The 19,572-nt window shown below is 51.8% G+C and overlaps 6 protein-coding genes across 6 annotated transcripts; 2 read left to right on the top strand and 4 right to left on the bottom strand.

The window, feature by feature from the left end:
• Positions 1-617: 617 nt before the first annotated feature.
• KD926_010008 (WD40 repeat domain-containing protein) lies at positions 618-2,453 on the top strand (the record flags this gene model as incomplete). The annotated part of the gene is made up of 1 exon (XM_053102511.1): positions 618-2,453. The coding sequence occupies one exon, from the start codon at positions 618-620 to the stop codon at positions 2,451-2,453; it is 1,836 nt and encodes a 611-aa protein (XP_052954005.1).
• Positions 2,454-2,899: 446 nt separating this feature from the next.
• On the bottom strand, positions 2,900-6,310 carry KD926_010007 (EF hand domain protein; the record flags this gene model as incomplete). The annotated part of the gene is made up of 1 exon (XM_053102510.1): positions 2,900-6,310. The coding sequence occupies one exon, from the start codon at positions 6,308-6,310 to the stop codon at positions 2,900-2,902; it is 3,411 nt and encodes a 1,136-aa protein (XP_052954004.1).
• Positions 6,311-6,841: 531 nt separating this feature from the next.
• On the bottom strand, positions 6,842-8,773 carry KD926_010006 (putative MFS multidrug transporter; the record flags this gene model as incomplete). Its single annotated transcript, XM_053102509.1, has 6 exons — positions 6,842-7,185; positions 7,239-7,912; positions 7,973-8,006; positions 8,067-8,211; positions 8,262-8,519; positions 8,579-8,773. 6 exons carry the CDS (start codon positions 8,771-8,773, stop codon positions 6,842-6,844), a joined length of 1,650 nt encoding a protein of 549 aa, XP_052954003.1.
• A 521-nt stretch (positions 8,774-9,294) lies between these two features.
• Positions 9,295-10,630, bottom strand: KD926_010005 (methionine aminopeptidase MAP1; the record flags this gene model as incomplete). Its single annotated transcript, XM_053102508.1, has 3 exons — positions 9,295-9,960; positions 10,007-10,408; positions 10,493-10,630. The coding sequence occupies 3 exons, from the start codon at positions 10,628-10,630 to the stop codon at positions 9,295-9,297; spliced, it is 1,206 nt and encodes a 401-aa protein (XP_052954002.1).
• A 447-nt stretch (positions 10,631-11,077) lies between these two features.
• Positions 11,078-12,856, top strand: bna4 (kynurenine 3-monooxygenase; the record flags this gene model as incomplete). Its single annotated transcript, XM_053102507.1, has 3 exons — positions 11,078-11,201; positions 11,406-11,620; positions 11,672-12,856. 3 exons carry the CDS (start codon positions 11,078-11,080, stop codon positions 12,854-12,856), a joined length of 1,524 nt encoding a protein of 507 aa, XP_052954001.1.
• Positions 12,857-14,629: 1,773 nt separating this feature from the next.
• KD926_010003 (uncharacterized protein) lies at positions 14,630-15,556 on the bottom strand (the record flags this gene model as incomplete). Its single annotated transcript, XM_053102506.1, has 1 exon — positions 14,630-15,556. One exon carries the CDS (start codon positions 15,554-15,556, stop codon positions 14,630-14,632), a length of 927 nt encoding a protein of 308 aa, XP_052954000.1.
• Between the last annotated feature and the right edge of the window lie 4,016 nt (positions 15,557-19,572).

Raw genomic sequence — 19,572 nt, 5'->3', positions numbered from 1 at the left:
GCGTGATGTGCTGCAGGTCGATCCTGTCGTGGGGGAAGAGAAAGGATTCGACAACGGTTCCATCTGGCTTTTTGAGACTCCGTAACCGTCTACCACTGTGGCCATCTCAGCAATGGGAGCTTCTCCCGTAGATCGATCGTTGGGGCCGCGTGGACTGGCCGGAGTATGTAGCAATAGGAGCAACTGGAACGGCATGTTGGAGATTGCGCCTTTTTTGGTTTGGGATACTAATGATGATTGCTGGAGATTGAAACACGACATTATTCACGATGGCGTGGCATGGATGTTTATTGCGTGTCCCTGTTTGATTGATCTGTTCTATTTCATGTTGATGTCTTAATGTGTGCTGTATATACCTCTAGCGGTGTGACAAACGATGAGCGTACGATACCCTCGATGTGCAGTGACCATAAGATAGAAATGTAGACTCGAATGACAGTATTTCATGAGTAAACTGGAATCGGTCTCATGGGGTAGACATTATCTAGTTCTGGTGTGAAACTGCGGGATCTTCGCAACGGGGCGGTGTCGCCGCCCGTAAAATTGCCGGACTTGTATTCTTCTTCCTTCCCTTCCAACTCTCTTCCTCAATTCTCCCCGATATCCCCCCATCCACCATGGCTTCGTTACTAGGTGCCGGTTACGATTCCAGTGATGATGATTCGACACCCCAGATCCAGGGTGTTGCCCCCTCGGCGACCAAGATTGTCGCTGCTCCAGAAGTGAACACAGAGGTTTGGTCCCTCCAGCTTTTCCTAGCTCACACTTCCCTTGACATTTGCATTTTCCTTGCCCAATCGACCTTTAATGTTCACCGGTATCTAACAATCTTACAGGACCAGGCGCACCTGCAGATGATGCTGGCTAACACCTCGTCAACGGCCCTCACCTACAACGCAACCTACGATGACCTCGCGCGGCCTACGCAAGGTCCCTCCAACCCTTTCAAACCCGACGGGCCTGCCAACGGCCTCAAGCGTAAAAACGTACCGACGGGATTCGCCGAGGAGGCCGCCATTAGCGAGGCCACCTTCGCGGCGCAACATCGCACGTTCCAGAGTCTAGGGTACTCGCGCAACCCGACGCTCCCCGAGCAGTTTGTCGGCAATCTCGACCAGGCCGCACAGTTTGGCGGTCGGGATGTCATTCAGATGAAACCGTCCAAGGAGACGTCGGCCGCGCTACGAGCGAAGCGACAGAGAAAGGGAGATCCGAGCATTGTCGAGGGTGCGGGCGCATATCTCGGACCGTGGGCGAAATATCAGGATGATGACCACGTGTACGACGAGGAGGTCGCACTGGCGGACCAGGAACTCGCCAGCGACGAAGAATACGTGGAGGAGATCGCGCCGTCGAAGATGCCCGCCATGAGCAAGGAGGCGACGGATTACCAGAACGATTCCTCCCGGGTGGAAACGACCGAGTTCCACGGCACCGAGCAGTTCGACTACATGGGCCGCACGTATATGCACGTCCCGCAGGACCTGGATATCGATCTGAAGAAGGACGTGGGCAGCATCAAAAACTACGTGCCCAAGAAACTCATCCACACCTGGAAGTCCCACACCAAGGCCATCACGTCGCTGCGGTTCATCCCCAACTCCGGTCACCTGCTCTTGTCGGCCGCGGCGGACGGCAAGGCCAAGCTCTGGGACGCGTACCACCAGCGCGAACTGCTGCGCACCTTCTCGGGCCACAGCAAGGCCATCACCGACACCGACTTCCACCCGTCAGGGAAGACCTTCCTCACGGCCTCCTACGACCGCCAGATCAAGCTCTGGGACACCGAGTACGGGAAATGCCTGGGCCGCTTCTCGACGGGCAAGACGCCGCACGTCGTCCGCTTCAACCCCAACCCCGACCTCTCGCACGAGTTCCTGGCCGGTATGTCCGACAAGAAGATCGTGCAATTCGACACGCGCTCGGGCGAACTGGTTCAAGAATACGACCACCACCTGGCAGCCATCAACACCATCACCTTCGTCGACGAAAACCGACGCTTCATCTCCACCTCGGACGACAAGTCCCTACGCGCCTGGGAATACGGCATTCCGGTGCCAATCAAATTCATCGCCGAGCCGTACATGTTCGCGCTCACGCGCGCCACCCCGCACCCGAACGGCAAATACGTCGCCTTCCAGTCCGGCGACAACCAGATCGTCGTGTACGGCGCGACCGACAAGTTCCGACAGAACCGCAAAAAGAGCTTCCGGGGCCACAACAACGCTGGCTACGCCATCGATCTCAAGATCTCGCCCGATGGCCAGTTCATCTCCTCCGGCGACAGCGGCGGCTACGTCTGCTTCTGGGACTGGAAGACCGGCAAGATGTATCATAAGATCATGGCCGGTGGTAAGGAGGGCGGTGCGACGACTTGTTTGGATTGGCATCCTCAAGAAACTAGTAAGCTGGTGACGGGTGGGTTGGATGGGTTGATTAAATACTGGGATTAATTGGCTTGGTTGGCGATGAAGGTATCTCAATCAAACTTGTCCTTTTATTCTTTTCTTTTCTTTTCCTTTTTCCTCGTTACGATATCTTTGATTAGATACTATAAACCACCCATCGAGGTATGTGGATTTGGGCGTCTAAATGTATGGCTTTGTAAATTGATATAAAATAGAATGTGGATATCTTCTTTCGGCATAAAACATCATATAACGATACGAGGGAAGGTCCTTGCTTCGAAAAGTCCATGCACACTGCTTGACCTACTCCAGGTCCGCTCAAAAGCCCAGAACAAGCGATACCATATGACGTGGGTGCACGAAACATAAACTTTGTTTTGATTTATGAATATCAATCTCCCTTATTCGATATTAACTAAGTATTACTGTACAAATATCCCCAAGTTCTTCCAGAAAGATCAGTCAAACCAGGAGGCACCATACCCAGTTAATTAAAAGCTGGCCATTTCGATCCAGCTGGCGACAAAGGCTAACCGACGACCTCGATCGGCTCCCATGCGCCGCGAGAACTCATCAAAGTTCAGTTTGGCACCGCTGCCGCCGCGCAGGTGCGCTTGGCGCTCGATATAGTTCAGGTACGCCCACCGGGACAGTGTCAGTTGGGAGGGGGGTTGCGTAGGTCCGGTTCGGTGGGGAGGTGATGGACTGGCAGTGGGTGGGAGGGGATGGATGGGCGAGGGAGAGTGTTTAGGCGCAGTGGCCTCGGCTTCGGGCGAGAACGCGGCCAGAGAAGCAGGTGCTGACGAGGTTCCGAAGAAAGAGGTCGGGCCCTGGGGTGGGAAGCGCAGCTCGGGGGGAAGGTTGTGCTGCTGAGCGTCGTCAAAGATGGTGTGCACCGAGGATGAGTAGGAGCCCGAGTCATAGGCATGCAGAGTGTCCTCGTTCGGACGGTGGTGCGGCAGCGTAGGATCGAAATCCGTGTCCACGACGGCAGGTTGTCTACCTTCCATTGTCAAAGAGCCTGGTGGGAGGGTAGCTGGGGGAATCGCCAATTCGTTGGCTTGCATCTCGAGCGGGTTCGAGACCACAAGTCGATCGGCGTCCTCGCTCTCTGCATCCTCTTCGTCGTCGTCGTCGTCGTCGTCGTCCTCTCCTTCTTCCACCTCGTCAGGCTGGGCGAGGTCTGTCGGTCGTACGTCGTCATCCGGTAGTCGCAACTCGGGGGACCGGGGAGCGAAGATGGGGCTGTCTCGCAGAGGCTGGAGAGGGGGGCTGCGGATCGAATATCCCGCACGGTCGAGGAGCTCCTCCAGTGGTCGGTCGCTGAATGGATTCTTCTCATCGTCTTCGGTTTCCTTGATCTCCTCGTCCACCTTCTGCTTCTCTTCCCGCTTCAACATCTGGTCAAATTGATTTTCAGGACGCTGCGCGGCGAGCTCGATCTCTCGGGCCCAGAACTTGCGCTCCACGCGGGTGTTGTATGCTTCCATGAGCAGGTCTTCCTTGGGTTTGAAGAGAATATCCAGTAACTCGTTGAAGCCTTGCTGGGTGACTTGGTAGAGGATCTCCTTTCCTACATCCTTTTCGACCTCGGGAACTTCGAACCCTCCCCACCTCTCACCAACCAATATGCTCCGTGAGGACGTGGACGGATTGGATCTCACATCGTAGTCGTCTGTAAGATCGTCCTGGAAGCGGACTTTGGATGATGATCGAGATCGCGGGGACGGTGGGTGAGATTCAAAATGATCATCGAGCGCCTCCTCGTCAGACAATCGTTCGGCATCCGGGTCGGTTTCGTAGCCCTCTGGAGCCGCTGCCCCGTCTTCTTCGTCGGTATAGAACGCTCGTCGTCGCCACCGCTCATCGATGCCGTGCCGGCGGACATCGTTCACTTGTCGCTGGTCATCATCGTACATCCGGTTGTACACGGCCGTGTCGATGCGAGCTCTGTCGACCGGGTCGGTGACTTCTTCGAGGGGAACAGGCGCCCCAAGAGCTCGGACCACATCTTCTTCAAGGATGTGCTCAGCGGGAGGCCAGCGGTCCGTGGCCACGGACGAGCTGGACGCATCGTCGGAACTGCCATCATCACCATGATCGAAAGTTTCACTCCTTCTCACCGCGGCGCGGGGCCCAGTAGGCGTCGATAGCCGTACAGACGGAAACAACGGGCGCACGTTGCCGAACCTGTTTCGAACGGCAGAGTCCCCGACGACAGAGTGGCGATTCCCGGTGTCCGTGCCATCCGGTCGTAGCACGCCCTCGCTGTCGACAATATCCATATCCCCTTCCAAGTTCATACGCTTTCCTTCTCCAGTTCGAGACGCTTCGCCCGAGGGGATGTTGCCAGGGAACGCGGAACTGATGGGCTGCATACCTAGCACGACGTCTCGAGCGCCGCCTTCCAGGAAGTCATCTTCCATCCCTGCGACCATGTCCCGGGTCAGCTCTCGGCTGAGGGTGTAGTAGGCACGGAAAACCCGCAAGAAATCCTTTCTTTCGACGTAACCGTCGCCATCGATATCGTAGCCACGGAAAACGCGGCGCATCCGTTCATCAATACTCTTGTTATTAAGACTGGCGAGACCTGTGAGGAATTCTTCAAAGCCAATAAGGCCATCGCCATTGGTATCGTAAAATGCAAACATCCGGTCATAGATGAGACTAGGTGGGGGAGGGCGGATCGAGGTGTTCGGAACAAAACACCGGTCAAATGTCTTGCGGTCGATCGCCATGCAGAGTTTGTTTGGATCATCGATCCATTCATGATTTGCGAGGCAACGAAACTGGTCCCAGAGTGCATCCAGTTCCGTGTTTTCCAGGCTGGTCTCCTTCATCAGACGCTTTGCCAGAGAACGAGGCAGGCTGCGCGGGAGCATGGATGGCTTGCCGGGGTACCAGACGGGCTGGGACTGCCGCGGGTTCCCCAAGAACGGTGCTGGAATGCGCACCTTGTAGAATAGATGGGTCTTAATATGTACTTGCATGGCCTCACATGTCTCGCAGAGGTCGTAGTCGATGCAGTTCGCGCAGCGATACCGAATGCCTTGGATGGGCATGGCTCCGCAGCTGTTACACGTCACCCCTCTGTGGATATACCCATCCCTCCGGGCCTGGTCCTCCGCAATGTGGTACAGTAGATTGAGCAAGTTCTGGCCCTCGCGTGTCGGTGAAGTCTCGTTGTTGCCGTCGCGCCACGAAAAAACGCTCTGATCATCGACCACCGTCTCGCCGCCATCCATGTTTATCGCCGGCGACGATTCATCCGGGAAGGTCGACGTGGATAATGTGACTCGCTCGCCATTCTGCCGACGCCGTCGCAGTTCCTCTCCGTAATTGCTGTCCTCGTTAAACCGGGTCAATGCCCGCTCGATACCGGCGCGCGAGATCCCTCGCTGTTGCAGCTGCTCGGTCAAGTATTCCCGCTCCGGAGTTCCGTCAGTCAACGTATGTGTCGGTGGGAAGTCCAGCGCCAGAAAGGACTCCAAGAATGTGTCTTCCATCATTTCGCGCATCCGCTCGGCATGCGCTTCAGGGACCCCGACTTCCTCCATCAGCTGGTCCCGTGTTGCCAGTAGCGACGGGAGCAGTCCGCTTTCCACACGACGTCCATCTTCAGTTTCTATGCGGAATGTGCCATAGACCCCATTTTGACGTTCCAGTTGTTCCAGATGGGCAATCGCCCGGGAGGAGGGCGTTTCGACGGCCGCGGGTTGTTCGGGCTCATTGCGTCTCGAGCGGCGAACGGCTCTCCGGCGGCGAAGAGATGACTGCGACGATGAAGATGACAAAAGCTGATTGTTCACATAGACCAGAGCGTATGCGGCTACAACCCCCGTGAGCAGGTAGAGGACCGGGCGATATCGTGATAAGTCCGGCTGAGAGTGAGATTCCGACATGGCAGTCCAAGGTTGTGCGCCAACTAGGGAACAGAGCTCATTCTTATTATCGAACTCTCATGTAGGACTCGCGAGGCAGGGAATTCGGAGGCTCGCTAATTATGAAAAAGAAGGCCCTTGGGAAGGAGGGGTGGTGTCAGAGATGGGAGAAGCTGAAGCTGTCATTATTCTCTCCCGCAAGAGGAAGGCGGCCGGGCTCCGGCTCGACCGCCTTCTCGCCGCGCTGATCGTCGACTCGACTATCTCTCTACGATGTATCCTCTACGACCAGATGGCAGAACATGTCACAATACTTTTATTCAATTGACTAAATGCATCGCAAATAAAAATCCAGTCACTTGGTATATCTCGGGAAAACACATCTATAGCCAGATGCAGAGCAAGACGCTAATCCTCGAAATCGAAATTGTATATACTCTTTTCTGTTGCTTTTGTCTCTGTTGCTTTTATGTGCAGTATACTCGAAGCATTTTAATGCATGGTATAAACCTGTGTTAGCAAGTTTACACAACCCCTTCAAATAACTATAACTCATCGACTTAGTTTCTTCTCACGAATGAAGAAGCTGCTGACGAAGGCAAAGAACACGATGCCAATCAAGAGAGAAAACCCCGTGTTCGTTGCCCATCCGTAACAGCTGCGAACAACCTTTGCAACGGCCGGGTCAAGAGTCTTGATGAAATCGAGACTCTGACGCACGCCCTCGACAATACGATCGATGTCTTCGCTGTCGCGCAAGGCGTATCTCAGTCGGCTGCGCAGGACTTGCTGTACCACTGTGGAGGACAGGGACAGCCCAATCACTGATCCCAGAGATCGGAACAGGTACGAACAGGCAGTGACCACTGCCTGATCCTCGGGTGTCGAGTTGGATACTGCAGGACCGGTTAGAAGATGCGGAGACCTGCATACTGAAAGGGCGACCTACTCAGACTGATCAGAGTGGTTGTGACACCGATGCCATTACCAAAGGATTGAACCATTGTTCCTATAATCATAGCAACGAGGTTCTCGACAACTCCTCCTGAGAACAGGAAGATCAGTGTCACTCCCAAAGTCAGAAACGCATACGCAGTCACGGTAAGCCAATAAAACTTCCCAGTCCATTTCATCAAGAACCCAGCAAATAGCGAACCAGAAACTCCAGTAAGGATACTCGGCAGGAGCCGTAATCCAGAAGCAGTGGCCGAGACGCCATCGACGGCCTGGAAATACAGCGGGATGTAAAACAGACACGCGATAATGCCGCCGAAACTGAAGAAGTTACAGCAGTAGGCGGCAAAGAATGTGCGGTCAAAGATAATGTGCCCGGGGGCGAAGGGCTCCCGGGCGTAGTAGATCTCAATCACGAGGAAGAGCACAAAGAGAACCGCCGATACGCTCAGAGAAATAATGGTGATAGGCAGAGACCACGATACATTACTGCCTCGATCAAGACCAAGCAGAAAGCTGAAAACCGCCCCAACGAGGACGATCGCGCCGGGGAAGTCAATGCGCTGGAGTTTAGTCTTCCAGTGAGTGTCTTCCTGCGAAGGCAGATCTAGCATGATAGACACAGCGATGAAAGCAATTATGCAAAGTGGAACCTGAGCAATAAAGGCCCTAATTTGGGGGTTAGTGATCGCGCAATCGTCGCGCTAGATGAGGAAATGAAGCACATACCATCGCCAACCGACATAATCGGCTAAGACTCCACCTAGACAAAAAATGAGTCAGTTGGGTTGGCCCTTATATCAACAGTAAAACTCTTCCGTACCTAGGGGTGCGCCGATTCCTGATCCACTTGCGTAGATGATGTTGACGACTCCCTGCCACACTCCCCGATCTCGGAGGGGAACAAGATCGCTCATGAGAATGCTGACCACGGTAGTCATGCCACCGCCTCCAATACCTTGGAAAACCTAAGACAATGTAAGCGTAGTCGAGATGAAGTTCTTTCAAACGAGCATACACGAGCAGCAATCAGATGATGAATGTTCTGTGCCAGACCGCAGAACAAACAGCCCGTGCCGAAGATGGCATACGCCGACAACAAACAGGCCTTCCGGCCGAAGATATCGCTCAATTTACCGTATAGAGGTTGAAAAGATGTGAGAGTCAAGAAATATGACGTCGCGATCCAACTGGTCAAATTGAGCGCTTGGAGATCACTCCCAATTTGACCGTAACTGGCCATGATAATCGTCTGGTCGGCTGCCGACAAGAAAATCTAGTCATAACTTTCAGTATTTTCCAACACAGAGGCCATAGGGACATACAAGGTCATACCCCAAGTGAGACCGCAGGGACAATGTATGCGAGCTTGTTTTTGTTCTCAGCGGCATCCTTGTTTTGTGCATCGGACTGTGTTGCGGACTCGGGATCCCTGGGGATTGCCCCGGTCGAGGGAGGCTGACCAGCATTGCCGTTGCTTTGAGGCCCCAGCAATGGGGAAGTCTCTGTGGGAGACCTTTCTGGAGACATGCTGTCGACACACTCACTCAAACTCCAGCACTACCATCCAAGGCCTAGAGGAATAGTGATCAGGATGAGAAGAGTAGATTCAGCAGAAGGAAGATGACTCCGCTGTGCCTTATCGTACACGTGATGATAAGAATCCCCACCTGGCTGACAAACCCGGAAGAGATGGAAATCCTTCATTGCTGATTGGCTGCTTCGGCTGTTCGGCCCCTCGCTCGGCAGGGCACTAGCCCGTTTCGGGAGCCCGAGTCCATGCGGGATTTGTATGAGATTGAATCATTGGCTCCGCTCGACGGAGTAGGTCAGTGCGCTTTTTATAGACCTCTGAGGACTGTCCATGGGATAAAGAGCTTGTTTTGAAAATCTCGACCTCTCGCTATGATGCAATACTACGTTTCGAATACAAAGGCGAATGGAAAACCCGTCCAAGATTTTATCCAATCAATACTCCAACCAGGCATAAACAGTCGTTAGTTAGCACTCTATCCAGCCGAATCTAATCACACGCTATCAAATAAGGAGGATCACGCCTCGGTCTTCGAGGCCTCATCAACGACGGGCATAGGGATGGGACCGCCGGGCGAGTTTTCCAAACGCGCCGTCAGAACCTCAACGCCGTCTTCCGTCACCAGAAGGGTGTGCTCGAATTGCGCAGAGAGCGACCCGTCGGCCGTGGTGCTGGTCCAGTCGTCGGGCCACGTGCGATCCCGGTGAGTTCCGATGTTGATCATCGGCTCAATCGTGAAGCACATGCCGGGTTTGGCGGTACCCACGGCCTTGTTCTTACCGTAGTGGGGAACGTTGGGCGCGCAGTGGAACAGCTGGTTGATACCGTGACCGCAGTAGCTCTTGACCACACTGCAGTTGCGGCTCTTCGCATGCTTCTCAATCACATTTCCGGGGTCCCGGAATAGCATGCCGGGCTTCACCAAATCGATCGATTTATCCAAGCACTCTCGCGACGTCTCGACGACGCGAACGGCGTCCGGGTTCGCTCGGGCCTTGTCTCCGACATAGTAGGTTTCGTTCAGATCGCCGTGGTAGCCGTTGTGGTACAGGGTCACATCGATGTTGATAATATCGCCGTCCTCCAGAGGGCGTTGATCGGGAATGCCGTGGCAGATCGTCTCGTTGATCGAGGTGCAGACGGACTTGGGGAAATGCATGTAATTCAAGGGCGACGGGTAGGACTGGATCCTTCAGTATCCCGTCATGTTTCGACTATGGGAGACTTACCTCGCGTTCGATGCAGGCCTTGTGCACCACCTCGTCCAGGTAGTCGGTGGTGACGCCGGGCTTCAATTCCGCAGCAGCGATATCCAAAACCTCACGAGCTAGGCGGCAGACCTTCCGCATTCCCTCCTGCTGGTCCTTGTTCAAGATCGTGATATTCCGCTGGCCCAGGAATTTCTGCTCCGAGCGAGGGATGCCGTCCTTGGCATAGTCGGGATGAGGGATCGTTTTGGGGATCGTTCTCGTGGTCGACAAGGGGTAAACGGGTCTCAAAGATCCGGCGAAGGGATAGGATGGGAAAGGGTTGAATTGCCCCGTTGCTGGATCTGGTTCAGAAACTACCTTTGGAGGGAACAGGTTGGTGAGGAAATTACTCTTCGATTTGTGGAGGGTCTTGTGCTCGCCCTGGATTGTCGGCGGTTAGCAAGGACTCGGAAGAAGCTCACGGGGGACACACGTGAGCCCCAATGGTCACGCAAGGCAGCCTACCCAGCTCCGCTTGAAACAGTCTTGCGAACAAAAGAAGCTCTCGTTGCCCATCTTGAGACATGTCGGACACTGGAGAGTGCCGGCATTCTTCTCGCATTCCACCCCCATACATTTCCGCGACGCAACTTCAGCTGTCATGGTGAGACTGTCTCAGGTGGGAAGTAATCGATCGAGTAGAGTCAAGAAAGGGCGGAAAGTTGCGAATAGAGGGAAAAAAACTAAAGAACTCCTCGCGCTGGCACGATTACCCATGGGCTAACCACAACTAGGTTAGTGCCATCGCCCAAGGGGGCTTAGTGTCGTTGTCTTATCGCGCTTAGCGTACGGGAATGGTGTTATCGCGGATCCAGAGGCGCGCGTCAATTACCACGTGATTCTGCGGCAGCCAAATCCGGCTGGTTGGGATGATAATGCACGCTAAGCGGAATCAGGAATCCGGTGGGGCGGCGGGCGTGACGCAACTTTATCGATCTCTCGTGACTCGAAAACTTCTGGGGATTTATGATCTCTTCCATTCTTTAGCGACTGTTGTTTGACGCAAGGGGCAGCCCCTTACCTAATCTTCAATTCACTGCCGCAAGCACAATGGCACGGTGTTCGTCGAGAAAACAAAAGGTCGTCATCGTCGGAGCGGGGCCGGTAGGCTCGCTTGCGGCACTCTACGCTGCGGCGAGAGGCGACGACGTTGATTTATATGAACTGCGAGGGGGTAAGTCTCCCTCTGGACTTGATGCAAGTTCATGTCTTTGGCTGCACTGCATTTAATTGTCAGTTTGCATATGTTGCGACCAATCATTCAGCATTTTGACTCTGCCATGTACCCCACTTGCAGTTATCGCGAATCGACATGTCACATTCGCATTGCCTTATATATCATCATTCTGAATTGAACTCACACTGCAGGGTACCATAGATCTTCGAGACCCTGATACCATTCCATTGAACTTCACGAAGTCCATCAACCTCGCACTCTCTGAACGAGGCATTACGTCCATGCGGTCCTCGAATCGCGAATCGATGATCCACAAGGTCCTCGACGAGTCGATTCCCATGCACGGCCGCATGATCCATGGTCGGGGCAATGGCAAGCTCTGGGAGGATGCGCAGCAGTATGACGTTCATGGCCGGGTATGTCTCCAGGAGGGAGAGGAAACGTACAGGGGCTGACTACCCAATCAGGCCATCAACGCTGTCGATCGAGGCGCTCTGAACAATGCGCTCCTCGACGAGCTTGAGAGCACGCCAAACGTCACGCTGCACTTCAATCACAAACTGACAGGTGCCGACTTTCGCACCAACAAAGCCTGGTTCGAACGGCGGACGCCGGGAGAGACTCCCCCGTCGGGATCTGGCAATCGCGTCCCCGAGATCGAGGTGGACTTTGACTATCTCATTGGCGCTGACGGCGCGCACTCGGCGTCGCGATACCATATGATGAAGTTCTCGCGTGTAGACTACCAGCAGGAGTACATCGACACCCTATGGTGCGAGTTTCGCATCCCACCCAGCGAGACCGGCGACTTCCGCATCTCGCCCAACCATCTGCACATCTGGCCCGGAAAGGAGTTCATGTTCATCGCTATCCCCTCCGCCGACAAATCATTTACCTGCACGCTGTTCGCCCCGGCCTTTCACTACGCGCAACTGACCGACTCCTCCGAGGACCTATTGGAGTTCTTCGATCTTCACTTCCCCGGCGTCTGCCCAAACCTGATTACCCCAGAGGCCCTACGCGAGCAATTTACCATCAACCCCCACCTCCCCTTGATCAGCATCAAGTGTAAGCCGCACCACTACGGGTCTAGCGTGGTCATCGTGGGCGACGCGGCCCATGCCGTGCTTCCGTTCTACGGCCAAGGCCTCAACGCCGGTCTCGAGGACATCCGCATCTTGTTCGATTCCCTGGATCAGCACGGGGTCTACGATCTGGATGCAACCCTCGAATCACGGAGCCAGTCCCGCGAAACCGCCTTCCAGGCCTACACCGATCAGCGCTCAGCCGACACCCACGCCATAAACGATCTCTCCAAGCAAAACTACCTCGAGATGCGCTGGGGCGTCAAGTTGCCGCTCTACCGACTGCGCAAGACGATCGAGGAGTCGCTAGACCGCCATTTCCCCAGCCTGGGCTGGCAAACGCAGTACGCCCGGGTCAGTTTCAGCAACCAGCGCTATTCGGAAGTCATTACAGCTGTCCAACGCCAGAGTCGCCTGTTAGGCTACGGACTCGTCTCTGCGCTAGTCTCTGGTGCTGCAGCCGTCAGTATTCTGGCGTGGAAGTATCCCGGTTCTTACTCGCCCTTGTCTGTGCTACGGTGTTCGCTGCGACGCCTCGGGGGTGTTTTTTCCCGAGGTACTGCCTAATCTGACATGGTTATTATAATGATCGTGTGGATCAACGAGCCCTCTTGTATTGGTTGAGGGCAAGGGCGAGAAAACAGGGAAATAAAAGAGAGAAACTGTTCTCCGCACGCGCGGCTACCATTTTCTTTTGATTCTTATGTATATTGTTTTTGATTTTGAACATACTGTCGCTGCTATCGCCTGTTTCTTTTTGCTACTTTCTTTTTGCTACTTTCTTTTTAGAATGCAGTGCTTATACCATAGAACCTATGTATATCTTTTTGTCAACAACTGTTTATTGTGGAAGATCCCGGTATTCGCATGAATCCGGGAGATTCCATCTTCCTGCCGGCGAGTTCCTGCAATCGAACCGGAGGATTCCTCCATTCTGATCACTGCATTTCGCATATATATAAGGCTTCTTTCTATGTAGTTAGATGATCATTAGAATAGTGATACTTGATTTCATAAGTTTTTAATCTTCAATACTGCTTTCAATACCTCAAATTCCAACATTTATCATGCTGCTGGCATTAGTTGAAAATATATTACCCAATAACACTATGGCGCAAGTTCCGAGGGCCGAGACATATGGACACCTCATCATGTATGTGTCCTGCTGGATGGCTCTACCTGAAGTAGATTGCTGGTAGTAATCAAGTAGGCGTCAGCAGATCCTTCGTGGATTCAACCAATCTAATAAGTTCCGAGAAAACAAGGATCAGGGTCTGTCATTTCCTTTCTGTCTAGGATATGCGCCTGACACGATCCTTTCTGTAAACTCTTGTCTATAGGTGTCGAGCTCAGTTCCAGGGTGAAAAGCTCGAGACTGTAAGACACGGCCGAGACAAAAAAATAGAGCCCACCTGATCGGTCTTCTTCCTTTCTCCGTTTCCTTAATTAACAGTCATGGGGCGCAAAGTTGCGCTTTCTCAAGCAGTGGGTTGTCCTTGGTCGTGACTTCTATCCCAGAGACAGAACACCGAATCGCCGGACAGGGGGTTCCAAGATAATTTCCAGGGTCATACATCGGATTCACACAAGTCATATCCCATCGCACACATAGTCAATCAACAAAAATCAGATAGCATCACCATAACAAGAATCTTCAACGCGTCGTGGATAAATAACAAAAGAAGTCAATCATCAAGAAGTAAATAAACAAATCCAAATCTAAAACCAACTGACATCAGACGTGGGTACATGTAAGAGCTATTTCCAGAGGCCGACCCTGCCTGATCAAACGTGGGTGGGTACATGTAATATTGCGACAAATTCCACGAGAATAACGGGCCAGCAACAGGCCAGCAATAAAACTATAGTAAGAATAGGCCATGGTCGAAATATCTTTCGAGTGAGATACGCAATGACAGTGCACACTACACGGTGTCCGAAACGGTTTCGAAATTCATCATCACATCACCCATGTAGGCATCGGCAAACACGGCCCTTCCGGGATAACTCAGGGGCTGCAAATATAACTCCATATTTGGAATGCAAGGATTATTGCTCCATTCATGCGGGTCCGTTGAAACATGAAAAACGGCCTCCATTCCAACCGGTTGGATAACGGAAAGTCCGGGTGGTCCAGGGTTCAAAAGTTGAAGGTCCATAAGGTTCAATCCTGAAAAGGACTTGTCAAGGGACAAGAGGGGAAGTATTCCAAAATAAAGTGATCATAAACGGCTGGATGGTTCCAAAAGGGTCCGGGGTTGAGGCTGAAGAAACAAATTGGCCATTCCAAGGGGGAATTTCATCATTTGAAGGTTTGGTAGAGAGAAAATCAACCCCCCTTCAAGGGCTAGCGAATTTTACCCGACGACTGCGTCGATCGTGGATGCGTTTCTCCGTATCAAGATATAGACGGTCCAAATATTCCATAGCATTGGCATCTTTAAGGATTTTCGCCACCTGAGTCCCAGCTGAAATGAGCTGGAGTACGTTCCGGTCATCCTTGATGGGTCTAGACTGATGTTTGGCAGCATGTCTCATTTCCAGGGAATTTTCCAGTATGGTGACTAATTGTTTGATCTGGCCATTATAGAGCACCCTGGCGGGAATGCGGCGTTTGGTGGCCAACCTTTTTAGGAGATATACCCACTCAGTCCATTCACGGTCTGAGGGGACCCTCACCTGTCTTTTATCCGGTTCCAATGGAATCGGAAACTGATACTTCGCAACGAAATCAAATGCGCACTGCGATAATCGTTCATTGACCGCGCTCAAGATGCGGTCTTGCTCTGAGACATCAAGATTAGTAGGAAGGTGAGGTAAGTCCCTTGCCTGCGCCGCGACGATGCGTGGAGATGGGATCTCCAGAAGCTGATGGGGACCATCGAATTCATCTCGGTTGGATGGTCGTCTCTGCGAGTGATAACGAGTGCTGCCTTTGAATTTGTCGGCTGCACGTCGACCGTTTCTTTCCACTAAGTAGTCTGTGTTGTCGGGCTTTCCGAAGTCGTAGTTTGGTCTAAGGACTTCCGCGGGGAGGCGTGCAGGATGATCCCATTCGCGGTACAAAGAAGGTGGGCGTGGCAGCGAGCCGTTCGACGATGCAACAATCCCACTTGGCGTGTGTGCCGTTACTGGGAGCCCGTTATAGGGCATCGGGAACTCGAGATCGGGCGACACGTGCTTCGATGGTCTTGCGACAGCAATCTGAGCCTCTATTGGACCACATTCACGATGGGCCGAGTATTGTTTTGAGCTGGGAAAAGCCATGCAGGCGGTCTCAGTACGACATGACCTCTTTCCAGTAATGTAGCACGAGGGCAAAGCACACAGATTGTCTAGATACCTTGGATGAAAAATCACGGGAGTCTCGCCGGAAGTTCCATAAATTTGCGAGCGTTGGGGTAAAATACCGCTGTAGATGGTGAGTTTCTCAAGACCACATTTATTGAAAGTATGCCAGAACGGTACGAAGGAGGGGAATGCATCGCTAGAGCTAACCTATGACGGGACCACGTGTCAGAATCACTACCTATCGAGTGAGTGCAAGAGCCACCACTCCCGGATGTTCCAGAGAAATAACTGAAGGCCGAAGACATTGGTATTATTTGGGGTGGAAGGACTGGCGACATGAGGTTGCGGAACTAAAAGACGTGTTGCGAGCAGCAAGGCATAGAATATGTGGAGTTCTTGTAAAGAGTTCCGAGGGCCTTTGGTTTATTCCAAAGGACTTCGACTGACACCTCACTGGGGGGGGGGGGGTGGAAGGCCGCGGGTTAATATAGTGAGGAGAGGCAAACAAGGGCAGGAATTGAAGGCCCAATCGTTGGGACACCAGATAAGCTCTGACTTCTCCCGGTTCCACGAGAGTACGGAGTAAGAGCAATGATATGTAAAATTAAAACAATGGAGACAATAATTTGAGAATTAAAAATAAAATAGAATAGAATAATTTTTAAAACAAATAATAATAATAAAAAAGGTAAAAGGGCAGGCAGGGTATGTTGAACTCCACACTAGCGGCAAAGGCGTGCTGGTACTCCGTAGGCAAGATGCCGTTCCTGTCGGGGACAAGCCTTCCGGAGGATATATCAGAATACCATACAGGTGACAGAGTTGACGCTGTAGACGATGACCAATCGATTTAGGTCGGATCTTCTCCGCTGAAGTCTCCTTCAGACAAGGGTAGCTAAAGGAGGCTAAACAGGGCCTTCGGTGACGGCATGAAGATGAGACATTAACTACTACTTATCTGACGGTCAGTAAGGGTCAGGGAAGAACCTGGGACCAATGAGCCAGTAGTCTGCCGAACCAAGTGCATGGATGACAACCCCATGGATGAACCCGGTAGAGAACTGGAATCATCGTTTAAGAGGAGAACAGCATCGGTCTCCGCTGTTGATCGTATCCACCACATAGGAGATAGAGCAACAAGATGGAGAAAAAGGAGCAGAAGAGCACAGGATTGGCGGCTGCATGTTGGGGGGGGGGTTTGGGCAGCAATGTCCGTCAGGATCCAGCTGGGCGCATGCATAATTGCATATCCACTAGGCACCACGACAAGTTGTCAATTTTTTGTTTGGTTTTCGGTTTCGAGGCTTGGCCCCATCAGAGATCATTCATCAATGAGATCGCAGAGAGGGTCTTGGGGATTGAGTTGACAGCGGGGGTGGGAAGAAAGGGAAAGAAAGAGGGAAGATCAGGAAGGGTCGTCGATGGAAGGGCGAAACACCCTCGGGAGATCCCGTGCGGCCTAAGGGGTTGTCGGCCTCAGAACCCCCAAGCCATCACACCTTCTTTTTTCCATCATCCCATCTGATTCTCCTGGTGATCTAGACAATTGCTCTCTTCTCACCGAAAATCGTTTTCCCTCACTCAGCTGTTGTGGGTTACCGGAATTGATGTTGATCACCGGCCCATCTAGAGCAGACTTCTAGGCATACGGGCTACTAGTCCATGTTATTATCACGATGTCTGGATAATGGCAATTGTGGATATGGAGCACGCGCCAGAGTCGGACTGATGGCGGCCTAAATTTGGGATCCTACTGTGGAGAGCATGGATCCTCACCTGTCCTGTTGGGATTCTGATACTTCTCGACACAGTTGGGCATACATTACTGCAGGCCTTGTTGCCCAAACTGCAAGCCATCGTATTGGCCTATTCTCGTCCTATGGGTGGACGATTCTGCAAATGAATCCTACGAAATCAGGTCATCGATCGAGAAAACAGCCCAATGATCGAATTCGCTCAGCTTTGCTTATTGGAAATTTCTTTGTGCAACAAGGGGGTCTTTCTGAGCAGACCAGACGATTCCCACCCCGAAACAGAACATGTAGAAAGGTAGAAACCGCCGTCCCGTGTCGCCACTCAGCATCAAGGATATGGAAAAACAAAAAACCAAAGAATAATAGTGTTCGAGGCGGGGAAGAGGGGGACGTGGGAAGATGAAAGGTCCAACAGGGGGTTGTCTTTCGATCCAGCGCAACCTGTGAAACATCATGTACGCATAAATGGTCAGTATTGTAAGAGTCCATAGGATCCCCAGGAAACCATCTCGTGAGCGCAAAGTCGAGACACACCCGTGCTTTGCAACCGCCTATGCATGTCGTGTTCAGATCAACACGTTCTTTGTTCGTCATCAATGACAGGGTTACACCGGCCAAGTAGTCTGATATACGTGGAACCGTTCTTCCTTTCCGGATTGCCTGAGATGGCAGCCAGAATAATAAGCGCCTTTTTTTTTTTTTTTTCTAAAAAAGGAGGTGACTGCCAATAATGGAATCTGCGCTCAGCTGCTTTCTCAGTGAGTTATAGCTCAGTCGAATTTAGAATGTATGATTAGAAAAGTAGTAATTTAGAAGAGATGGCAGAATGTAGCTTTCCGCTGCTCAAGTAACTAACCAAACCTACCGCCTACTTACAGAGGTGATCTTAGTCACGTGGAATATGTGGGTAGCCTGAGGCTTCCGTCAGTTACCCTAGCGGCAACAACAGTGATGCCAGCTTAACTGCGACTATACCCACCCAGCGCAATTTTTAGTCACCTGGAACAAGATTGAGCTCTACTATCTACCTAGGTACTCTACGGGCCTGATCCTTGTACGGTATTATACAATTATTGCATTCTGAGCGACGGAGCTCTCATTCTAACACTCGCAGATAGCAGAGGTGACAGACACTAGAGCAGAAGAGGCATTTGCCCGTACTTCCGGGTCCTAGAGAACACATAATTAACCTCAAAAAAGGCGAGTGTCTAAGATATTTGGGATACAAAACGGCAGGCACCTTGCCTGTTGACCCCGTCATATCCAATCCATGTACAGAGCATGCGTGAAATGTCGATCCTGACGATAATGGAAGATCCTGTTACGATGATTCCATGAAATTATTAGAGGATCTCATTTGGCCTAGTCTCCAGACTATGTGTCAAATATCATAAAAGCATGGTCGTTCATTTTTTGATTATTCAAGACACTTACAAGAGATAGTGAAGCCGCCAACACACTCCTGTGTATACTCTAATCAATTGTGTCCTTGTCAAGAGCTTGCCTTTACCATGGTGTATATCATGAATTTTTATACCGATGGTGGCTGTAGAGGCAATGGACAACCAGGAGCAATAGGCGTTGCTGCTGCTGTTCTCCAGCCAAAATACGGAAGAAATAAAATTTGGACCCGATCATTGCCTGAATATCCAACACCTACAAATCAGCGGGCTGAAATTACAGGCACAATTATGGCACTTGACCAAGTTCTTGACACGCATCAGGATCTGATGACATATCCGAGACTTGATGTGATTATCTATTCTGATTCTAGATATGCAGTTGGCTGTATGACAGATTAGATTTACAAGTGGACCGGAGATGGGTGGACCAACGCAGCAGGCAAGGAAGTTGCGAACCGAGATCTTATTCAAAAGGCGTCTGATCTCGACGATGAAGTTGCAAACTTGGGAAACATAAGGTATATCTGAATTCTAAGAGAGCAGAATTCGCTCGCAGATCAGCTATGTAATGACGATATGGATGACCAATAGTGTGTGTGTATTGAGTGCCGAATGGCTTCTAACATGTGACTGATTCAAGCAGAAGAAGAAAGAAAATAAGATAGCTCATCGAAAAGACCCGACATTAAAATGGCCTACCTACTGAATGTACTATGGGAAGAAGGGACACCGGCAGAAGGTATCTCCTGTTTACCTGCCTACATTGAATGTTGGTCTCCGGTAGCAACTTCCTCACTCGCGACTCTTCCCTCTTTTACCAATCAACAACCCTTTT

This window comes from Aspergillus affinis (genome assembly GCF_023601865.1).
Source record: "Aspergillus affinis strain CMG 70 chromosome Unknown NODE_75_length_177070_cov_86_291390, whole genome shotgun sequence".
In the NCBI taxonomy this organism is placed as follows: Eukaryota; Fungi; Ascomycota; class Eurotiomycetes; order Eurotiales; family Aspergillaceae; genus Aspergillus; species Aspergillus affinis.
The sequence above is the reverse complement of the archived record's forward strand: the minus strand, read 5'-3'. Positions and strand labels throughout refer to the sequence as shown.